The following is a 10,656-nucleotide window of genomic DNA, read 5'->3' as shown; positions in this document are numbered from 1 at the left end:
ATTTAATCTCTGTCTCTCCTCCTCCCCACACTTCCTTCCTCCCTTCTCAACTCCTCCTCTGGCTTCCTTCCTCCCTGACGTTCAGAGAAGAGGCCATTAACTGCAGCCGGCATAGTTTTATTTTGCTTCAACTGTAAAAAAAAAAAAAAAGAAAAGAAAAAAAAATTCCCGTCTGTAGCTCAGAAGACAGCTTTGAGTCTGGAGTATGTGATATTTATCCGGCAGGCTTAAAGAAGGACCCGGTTGACTTGGTTTCCCAGAATGCTGTTCTCCGAGTGTAACCCTCCCTCAGTCCCCTCCCTGTGGCTGCTGTGGTGAGCACACAGGCCTGGGCTGGTAGTGGCTGAGGCTCTCAGATGAGACATTCAGCCTCTTGCCCTGCCAATGAAACTTCTTTCCAACACATTAGTACTCTCTTCAGGTAGGGCAGTAGCTCCCGAGAGGTCACAAGACAAACTGAGTGGTCACATGACGATTAACAAAAAGAAGAAGGAAAACACTTCTGCTGCACAGCATTATCTTTATCTTTTCAGCTTTGCTTTTTTCTTGTGGAAGTTTAAAACGATATAAGATTTTCATGTAATGGTATGGCATTTTTTTTAAAGCTGTAGCCATGGGATGTTTGTACATTCTGTTATTAGCTCTCTATATAGTCGTTTTCTTTGTCAGTGGCAGGGTCGGCCACTCCTGCTTGGAATTCAAATAGCTTTCACACACAGGAGGGATTCAGCATGTAATCAAGCATTACTGTTTGTAAATGTATCTCATTGATATCAGCTTCACTGTTTCATCCTCGCTTTCTTTACATTGATCAGAGCTGCATTAAGGTTCTGCTAATGCAAACCAAACATTTCCTACTGCAGCTGCTTCTCATTAAAAGCATTCAACTGGTGAAACACAGGGCGGCTTTTATCGTGAAGCAGTCACAGAAAAGTGTTGTTGTCATCAAAAATGCATCTACATCCTCATTTTGGGCTTTTTTTTTTTTTTTTTTTTTGGTTACAGTGGATCAGTTTCAGATATTGCAGGGAGTAATAGAAGAAGAAGGAGCAGCTGCAGTGAGCTCAAGTTCAAGTAGCTGCTCAAATTGTTGCAGCACTTGCTGTAACCACAAGTTAATCTTAAGGATTATAACTTGAAGCTACTAAAAATGAAAGAATCTGAGACGGATACATACATACATACATGTACGCAGCTTGTGACAAGGTTAGGAATGGGTGGTGTTTAGAGTTCACCAGACCTGAACAAACTAGGTGTGAGTGGTTGAACAGAAAGAACACTGGTTCCTTGATCGTTACCTCAGTCCTCTCCCTCGTGGCTTGTTAGGTGAATTTGGCCTCTACAAGCCTCTACGAGGGTTTTTTTTTTTTTCCAGAACACTCCTCATCTTCCCTCTTATGTGTGGTTGATGACGTTACCAGAGGGTCATTCAGTGCACTTTTGGTTCTGCATCTTCACTCTCAGCACTCTGTTCCCTCAGTCCTACCTGTTCCACATTAACTGGCTTATATTGTGACGAATAGCTTGAAAAAATCTGTTTCCAACGTCTGTTATGAGACATGGGTCGGGTGATGCCATCATTTCCATCTTGGATGATAAATGTTGCACTGAATTTGTCAGTTAAATTGTTTTGAAGGGCCGTTCAGTGCGGTGTTATGTACCTGTTGCATAATCATACCTCATGATAAATGGGTTAACAGAATGAGTTTCAGTTTGTTTGACTCTTCACCAGTTCACTTGTCATCAAGTTAAAGAAAAGTTGTTCATCTTGTCTGTCGTTGTTTTCTTATTCCTCTGCTCTTCGGTGGTTAATGTCAGTTGGTTTTATTGGCTTAGGTTTCGTTCCTCACAGTGGTTTTTTTTGCCTCCATGTGGTTTTTGCTAGTTGGCCCTCTTCCTTTCAGGCTTACCCCACCCGTCCCCTGTGGCTGCTGTGGTGGAGCAGAGGCAGGTTTGGGTGGGTTTAAGTTTCAGCTCAGGCTCTACATTAACCCACTCTAATGCAGATGAATAAACCAGGGAGGATTACTGAGGCTGGGATGACTGGGAATAGGCTGGGTTTAACTGGACTGGGATGGTTTCTGCTTTCATTTTCTTTGTGTGTTTCTTAACAAGGTTTCACATTTAGTCATTTTGTTACTCACTGACAGTTTCTTCTTCTTCTTCTTTCTTCTTCACACACTGTTCTCTTGTCTTTACCTGATCCCAACCCTGTTGTGGCAAAGGCTGCCCCAGTGGATTGTGGGTAATACACTGTAATTTGCAAAGAGCTTTGTGGAGAAAGTGTCCGCCAGAATCGAGGCATTGTAGCTCAAATAGCTGGAGTGTACATTGTGTCATTGTTCTTGCGGAGCTACACAAACTACACACACACGCACATAAAGTGAGTGAGTGTCCAGCAGTGAGTAAGAGTGTGAGTCAGAGGTCAGACTGGGTGCCAAGACCAGACAAGGTCAAGACTTCTGCTCAGAACAAACCGACAACTCACAACAAAAGAGTCTCAGACTGCAGAGAGAGAGGGAGGAGAGGAAGGAGAGGAGAGGAAGGAGGGATAGACAGAGGAAGAGAGAAACAAGCGGGAGACGAAGAATAAGAAACAGAGAAAGAATGATGTGGGTGAGAGAGGAATGAAAGGGGAGGATGGAGGGATGGGGTGAGAGGAAAGATGGATAGAGTGAGTGGAGACAGAGGAAGGGACCACCAGGTTCAAAGAGACAGAGTGGGAGGAGAGGGGGAAGAAAAAAAGGACGAAAGCATGAAACAATGAACAAGAGGCAGACGTGACTGTAAAGCAGCGATCATTGTGTCTCCCAGTGGTGCCCTGAACTGGGAGGTCATCCAGATCAGCTCAGATGCTGGTGTGCGTTTGTGTGTGTGTGTGTGTGTGTGTGTGTGTGAGACTGTTGTTTGTTGAGGACAGAAACACCGCAGTTATTCAGCATCCTCACAAAGAAACCACTGTACACCGAGACAGACACCACGGGCTCAACACTCATCTTTTCTGTGATTTGAAGCTTTTCTCTGCAGAGTCTCCAGACGCACACACACATTTCAACCATATATACATAGTGGATGTGACAGAGTGACTTTGAGTTTGACCTGTGCTACCCCCTGCTGGCGAACACATGTTAAAACACATCTGTGCTGTCAAATTGTCAACGGCTCCTGAAAGGTCTTAAACATTTTCATTTAAATCTCACAACACATCAGTTGAGCTGACAATCCCAAAACAAGGTCTGTTTAGTAGCTGTGCTGGAGCTTTTAATCATATCAAATGATCTTCATCAGCATACCTAGTTGTCATAGAATTGTAGAACAGGCTTTTTTTCCCAGCAGACATTGTGACTTGTTATCTAGTTAAAGCACAGGTGTTACAAACATTAACCATACCTCAAGATAAATCTGAGGTATTGTGTGTATTTCCTGTTAATACTGTTAATACTGGGTACTTTTATCTCTTCAAGCCTTTAATATGTTTTCAAACGGGACAATGTGCAAATGTGAAAGCGTTGTTTGAAATGTGTGACCTTTGATAAAGGTTTGTGAGTTGGATTTGGTTAAAAAGCTACAAAGCTTGGGGACAACAGCTTTAAAAAACATCAAAATGCCCGAAGGACAACTGTTGGGAGTGTGAGAACATTTGACTATGACAAAATAAGATTTTATTATTAATGCTTTTGCTTCACTACAATCTCAACACAATGCAAACTACTGTAATGTTCCTGAACATTTATTTCCTTTCAGCTTGTTTTTTAACCCACACTTTACATCACACAGCTAACCTCAGAGTTTAATATCTGAAATTGTGCAGATTTATTTGGTGTGTTTAAAATTTTTGTGTTCACATAATGATCGGGATTATTTGGGACCGGCGTCTCTTGTGTCGTGTTTGAGTCTAATCCTCTCCTCTCTGTGTGTTTGTGCAGCTGAACTGGAGTTTGTTCAGATCGTCATCATCATCGTGGTGATGACAGTGATGGTGGTGGTGATCATCTGCCTGCTCAACCACTACAAGCTCTCCACCTGGTCCTTTATAACAAGGCAGAGCCAGGCCCGCAGGCACGACCATGCCCTGCAGCAGGTCAGTATCACTGGGTGTGTGTGTGTGTGTGTGTGTGTGTGTGTGTGTGTGTGTGTGTGTGTGTGTGTGTGTGTGTGTGTGTGTGAGAGAGAGAGACAAAAAGATACTGTCTGTATTGGGTTGTATTTAGCTGCTCTGACAGTCTTGTTCTCCCAGCGTTCACGCCAATAACATTTCGATCTAAACTGGTTTGCGAGTGGAAAAAGTACGTGTGTGTCTGTCTCTTCATCTGTTCTCGCTGACTGTCCCCGCGTCGTCATTGTGACAGTACATTTCTTCATTTCTGAAGCAGGACAAACATAGCACACCAGTTTGTTCCCAGTAAAGCTGCGCTGAGCTAAATGAATCCTTTTATCCCAGTCGGAGTCTCTGTCCCAGTTTCACTGAGGTAACAGCTTTGCTCCCGTCTGTTAGGTGAACTTGCTGAATTGGTTTCTTCAGAGCCAGACTCTGTCAGGCCTTGATGTTTAATTCACTACAGCGCTGTCTAGACAGCAGCGGCTCTGCCCCCATACTGACATGTCGACACACCGGGACAAACACACACAGACACTTGCATATATGCACATCGCGCCGTCGCACCCAGTGAAATCAGCTCAGGCACAGAATATGATGCATGCAGATGTTTACGCACACAAATGTTTGTCCTGTTACAGATGATTTAAATTCAGCTAATAATCTCTCATCTCCTCTTCGTCATATCTCCTGTCATTTACTGCTCCGTACCGTCCAATTAAAGCAAACATTATACAAACAGAAGCAGACACAAAGCAAAAAAAAAAAAAAAACGTTGTGAATGTAAGATCAGAAAGCAACAAGCCGGCAAAGCCCCCACAGCAGAGAAAGTGCAATTTGGAAGAATAGTCTTTGCTTCCTAACAGACACATGAATAAGCAGGATTTATGCCAGTTTGTCCTGCGTTTCATGTATTATTTTTTTTCCACTAAACTTTGTTGACTGTGCCGTCTAAGAAAAGATCCCGAAGTCAAACGTAGACGAGGGAGAAAGTGCAATTATTTGACAGTTGTGTTTCTTTGTTGTAGCTTTTATCCTGTCTATTTTTAATGTTGGAAGCTGTCTGCCTTTTGTGGTCCTCGCTACCAAACAGGGCAGGATTTTAGTTTGAAGCCATCAGGCATTTCTCAGCGTCGTCGTTTCATCTTTTGTATCCTCATTAAGTTGTTATTTTTAGGGTGTTTTTCCTTCTCTTTTTTTTTCGTTAAAGAGAATGTTTGTAACGGCGGCGTAACGGCCTCTCTTTAAGATCGCACATCAAAAACCGTCTCAGACGTAACAAACTACAAAGCAGCAATTGTTGGTTTTCAAAGCAGCAGCTGTCACATGACTTAACCATTGTCTACTACATGTTTAATGTTAACCAAGATAACTGATCACTCTGTCAGCATTAAAGAAATCAAGATATAGCAACTTATCATATTTATCAATAACATGATAAGTGTGAAAATCCCATTAAAGCTCCGATATAAAGCTGCAGACAGGTGTGTGATCATCTTCAAACCACCTGGGAACTTTAAATCTCAGCCTTCCTCTTGTTTTGTCTGTCTCGTTGTGTAGGACGGGTGCCTGTGGCCTTCAGACAGTGGCTCTCGACAAGGTGCCTCGGAGGTAAGACCACCACCACCACCACACTGAACCCTGGTGTACCCACAGCTAAGTCTTGTTCACTGTGAGGAGGCAGACAGAGCGAGGCTATGTTTAATATTTACCACCATGATGACTGAGAAGAACATTTAGATCTACAGTATCAGCATCATGACAGCTGTATGTAGAACCGAAGAGGACAAACAAACTGTCTACCAGGTTGTAGAGCTGCAACCACTAATCAATCAGTCGATCCAAAGATTATTAATCAGCGACTATTTTGATCATCGATTCATCATTTAAAATACTGTTCAAGCAAAAAATGCCAAACAGTTAGTTGCTGATTCCAGGCTTTCAAATATGACAAATGCTTGTCTTGATCTTACCTCATGGTAAACTGAATATTTTCAGATTTCAAGACAAGACATTTGAAGACGTCACCTCGTGTTTTAGGATATTCTGATCAGATGATAACGAGGATGAGGAGGAACAGAGACAAATTTTCACTGAGTGACGCAGAATTGTGACGACTGTCGATCAAGAGTGACGTAAATTCTGATATGACTGTTCAGACTGAGGTTGCATTGCAAAGAAAATCAGATCTGTATCTGACCACATATGACAGTGGCCCAAATCCGGATTGGAAAGATCAGATGTGATCTGTGCTGTTCACACGGTTATTAAGAAAAAAACAGATCTGAGTCACATACGAGCATTATAATCACATTTGGGCCACGTTTGCCTGCAGTGTGAATGTAGATAACTTGCTAGAAGAGTGTTTGACATTGAGAGGCATAATAAAAAGAAAGTATAGGCTATAAAAGTAGCAACTAAAACAAATGAAAGTGAGAGAAAGGAGGATCTACTTTCTCTACTTGCTGCGTTATAGAAGAAATCTCTGTCTCATCTCAGCTGTTCTGTGAATCTCAGTCTGCTGGTTTTCTAAGTACTGGCCCGTGTCTAATTGTTCTGTTATTACAGGAATACTATCGAGGCACAAAGATCTTGACATTTGCAGTTTAGTAGCTTGTAAATATTTGATCATCCAGGAATTGAAGCTTGTAAGTGGTGCCGGGCACGACTGGCACTATTCTCCAAACAAAATCAAATTTGGCTGGTGAATACAGGATTGCAAACGCCAGTATACTCGCTGTGACCGGTGATCTGTTTGCTTAATGTTGTCCACGCCAGAAGGAGTCGCAATGGGAGGCGACACACTGGGAAATCTAGAAACACACAGCCTAAAGGACACTCAAATACACAGCCGATCACATGATCGTATTGATAAGTTGCAGACAGTAGTGTATTGAAGCTGTGTGAAAAGTTCGGCCGGGCTCGCTGTAATCAAAACCAAATGTAGCACTTTGTTTTGGCTCAAAAGTGACCTTATGCCTACACAAACGCACCGTATTTGGTGTGGTTCAGAGTATACTGGCAGCTAAAAGCTTTACGTGTAAACAAAAGTAAAAGAGAAGAAGAAAGAGAAAGAGTCATGAGGGGTAGACAGAGAGAGAAAAGACTAGATGGCAGGTGAAGGGAGTCAGAGAAGAAGAGGCGCAGGAGGATAAAGGGAGGTAAACACGGTGTCAACGCTGAGAGACCTGGAAAAAAGAGGAAAAGGCCATGGAGAGACAAACACAGAGGGAGACGCAGCCAGTGAGTGTGGGTGGCTGATAGATGCAGGGAAGGAGGCTGAGTGTGTGTGTGTGTGTGTGTGTGTGTGGCAGGGGGGTGGATGGTTTTTGGTGCGTCATTAATCAGCAACACCTCCCCTGACACTGTCTAGACAGCCGTCTGAGAGCTGCCCTGCTCTGCTGCGCTCTGCTCCCTCCATCAGCTATACACCTTTCTCTCCCCCTCCCTCCCTCCCTCCCTCCCTCCCTCTGTCTGTCTCTCTATCTGTCTGGCTCTATAGTTCTCCTTTCCTCTCCATTTCATCTCTCCGTCTCCCTTTCTTCATTTCTCTTTCTACCTCTGTTTATCTCTATGGCTCTTTCTGCTTCTCTCCTTTCCCTTTTCCTCTTATCTCACTAGCTTTTCTTTTTAATCCTTTCAGTTCCACTCTTTCTCTCTCTGTCTCTCTCCATTTCAATTGCCATGATCCTCTACTCCCCCCCCCCCCCCCCCCACACACACACCCCACCCCCCACCACCACCACAACCCCACAGGTTTTTTTTTTCCAGTCTGTTGTTCTCTCCATCCAGACTGCCTTGTCAGTGGGGGTGGACTATTAGAGCCACAGCCACTAATTGAAATGGGTTCCCTCTGATAATGACTCGCCACAGTAGAAATGTGTTGAATTGGACAGAAATGTGAGAAATGAAGAAATGGATCACACAGGCACAGTCTGAAGAGCTAATTGAGGTGAAGATCTCAGACAAAAGCCGGACGACCGAGTCGATGTGTCGAATGTTGTTGCTGTTGTAGGAGATCTCTTCTTCTCTTTACTGTAATTACACTCTAATGTCTTAAATAACTAATTGGTGGCACAGTGGTGTGGGCTGTTACTGCAACATCGTTTACCTGAGTCAAATGCTTACACTGGATTCATTTATACTTGCAGCAGGAGACAAGAACTAAAATATTCAGCGTACTCCACTGGAATCAATGTCATGAGCTTATGTTAGTGGTCAATACCGCTGATGCATTAAAGGATGAGTTTGCAGTTTTTCAAGTCTTTCTTAAAACTTGCAGGCTTGATTGGGAGACCTATAGATAAATCTGGGGGGTCACTAGATGTTTAATAAGAGAAGAAATGTCTGCTACACAACATTATGTTTATTTCCTCTGACTTTTATAACCATGTCATGTTCTCATTTGACAAAATTCTGTTTTTCTGGATTCCAAACAAATTATAATTAAAAATGTCTGATGTAGTACAACATAATCACATGAATATTTGATGTCATTTTGTATATATTTGCCATATTGTGACACGTGTTGATATTCTAACAGTTGTAATTTTGTTTGCAACCAGATTGTCTGTTGATGCTAGCCAACTGTTATGACTATACTGACATTCTTGCATCTCTTCTCCTCCTCTTTCCTCCCTCACTCTCCTCCTTCTCTCCTAATCTCCTTTAATCCTTCCTCCCTCCCCTTCTCTTACCCGTCTTCCTCACCCTCCATCTGTGTCTTTCTCTCAGGTATTATACGCTCCCCAGGCCAGGGATCGCTTCACCGCTCCCTCCTTCATGCAGCGCGACCGCTTCAGCCGCTTCCAGCCCACCTACCCCTACCTGCAGCACCAGATCGACCTGCCGCCCACCATCTCGCTGTCGGATGGCGAGGAGCCCCCGCCGTACCAGGGGCCCTGCACCCTGCAGCTCCGCGACCCCGAGCAGCAGATGGAGCTTAACCGCGAGTCGGTGAGGGCGCCGCCCAATCGGACCATCTACGACAGTGACTTGATCGACATGGGGGGAGGCGGGAGCCTGGGAGGGGTGGGGGGAGGAGGGGGAGGCATGGGAGGAGGCGGTCCGAGGCCGCCAAGCAGTAACTCGGGCATCAGCGCGGCCAACTCCAGCAGCCACGGGCGCATGGAGGGCCCCCCGCCGGCGTACAGCGAGGTGATGGGCCACTACCCCGGCTCAGCGTTCTTTCTACACCAGCACAGCAATAACCAGAGGGTGGGGGGGCCAGGGAGCAGGACGATCCAGCAGCAGAGCCAATCAGAAAGCACAATTGTACCTGCCAAGGCCAAGGATGGCCAACCGGAGGACCTGGTGTGAAGAAAAGAGCAGGTGGGGCCACCCACCCCAGACTGAGAACTGTCTCTCCTCTTCACCCCTCTGTCCACTGATCACCTGTAAGCAGCGGTCTCTCTATCGCTCTCTCTCTCTCTGTCTCTCATGTCCTCTCTCCACACTCCCATGCACAAATAAATATCAACCTTAGCTACAACAAAACAAGGAAAGAGAGGAACCAAGCGTTGATTTCATTTCTGTTTCCTGTTTCTTTCCGATGTTAGGAACTCAAACAGCTAGCACTGCTGGGGCAGGATGTATGCACTGCGTGGAGTTTTTGTTTTTTCGTTCATTTGAGAAAAAAAAACATACTGCTAGCACAGATTGAAACAATTAACTTTTTTGTCCACCCCACCCCCCTCTCTCCCTCCCCCTCGGGTGACGACTCTGTCCCCATGAACTGAGGATGATGTTTTCTTTTTTTGTTTCTTCTTTTTCGGACCGGGATCTGTGCACAAAGCGAGAACTGAGAATCAAGGACTTACAGAGAACACAACAAAAACAAGAGACTCACAAACCCAAATCTTAGTGCCAAGGTTCACGAGGAAGCAAAACAAGGGGAGGGGAGAAAAAAAAAAAGACTTGTTCTAACATTCAAAACACAAAAAAGAAAAGTTATCTAAAAGTTGCACTATTTTTTTGTTGTAAAAGAGAAGAGGGAAATGATGCTATGAGATGATGAAAATGTTGATGATGTGTTTGTTTTGTTTTGTTTTTTCTTTTTTTTGTGTCCTTTTCATGAATGGACTGACTGACTGAACTTTGGCTCCAAAGTTGTTTAAACAGTTGGGAGCAAAAAAAAAAAAAAGTATTATAAGCTTATGTCCTTCCTTTTTTGAAACCGCAAGAAATACTCGTACCCAGCCTACGACATCTCTGTCTGCTTTCACCACAGGCACAGTGAGACTTAGTAAGAGAATAACCTTGTACTGCTTCACGTCTGTGTACACCTCAGCCTAGCGGGGGAAGAAATCTGCCTCGCGACCGGCCGCTGGGTGGACAAACAGTTTCCTACTTCCTCTGGCAGTTTGTTACAATGTTCCCAAACCAGAGTAGTTCCTCACAAAGATGAAAGCTACTTGGCAAGATCCAGCATGTCGTACTAACAATTGTGGGAAGATCTGGCCAGCTGCTCGGATATCAAGTTAACCAAGAATAACCTAACTCCATAACAAAAAGCAAACATATCTTAACTGTCCGCCCAGCAGCGGTCGCAGCAGATTCTC

The 10,656-nt window shown here is 44.2% G+C and overlaps 1 protein-coding gene across 1 annotated transcript; it reads left to right on the top strand.

Annotated features, from left to right (window-relative positions):
- Positions 1-3,786: 3,786 nt before the first annotated feature.
- Positions 3,787-9,595, top strand: ldlrad4b (low density lipoprotein receptor class A domain containing 4b). The gene is made up of 3 exons (XM_044358856.1): positions 3,787-4,081; positions 5,657-5,707; positions 8,831-9,595. The coding sequence occupies exons 1-3, from the start codon at positions 3,968-3,970 to the stop codon at positions 9,413-9,415; spliced, it is 750 nt and encodes a 249-aa protein (XP_044214791.1). The 5' UTR covers positions 3,787-3,967; the 3' UTR covers positions 9,416-9,595.
- Positions 9,596-10,656: the final 1,061 nt, after the last annotated feature.

The sequence above is a fragment of the Thunnus albacares genome, chromosome 8 (genome assembly GCF_914725855.1).
Source record: "Thunnus albacares chromosome 8, fThuAlb1.1, whole genome shotgun sequence".
NCBI classification, from domain to species: domain Eukaryota; kingdom Metazoa; phylum Chordata; class Actinopteri; order Scombriformes; family Scombridae; genus Thunnus; species Thunnus albacares.
The sequence above is the reverse complement of the archived record's forward strand: the minus strand, read 5'-3'. Positions and strand labels throughout refer to the sequence as shown.

What these genes read in the sequence shown, in the direction of transcription:
- ldlrad4b (XM_044358856.1), top strand. Translation starts at nt 3,968, where the DNA reads ATGACAGTGATGGTGGTGGTGATCATCTGCCTGCTCAACCACTACAAG. An exon ending in ACGACCATGCCCTGCAGCAG is followed by an intron (nt 4,082 to 5,656) that starts GTCAGTATCACT and finishes CTCGTTGTGTAG; the next exon opens with GACGGGTGCCTGTGGCCTTC. An exon ending in CTCGACAAGGTGCCTCGGAG is followed by an intron (nt 5,708 to 8,830) that starts GTAAGACCACCA and finishes TCTTTCTCTCAG; the next exon opens with GTATTATACGCTCCCCAGGC.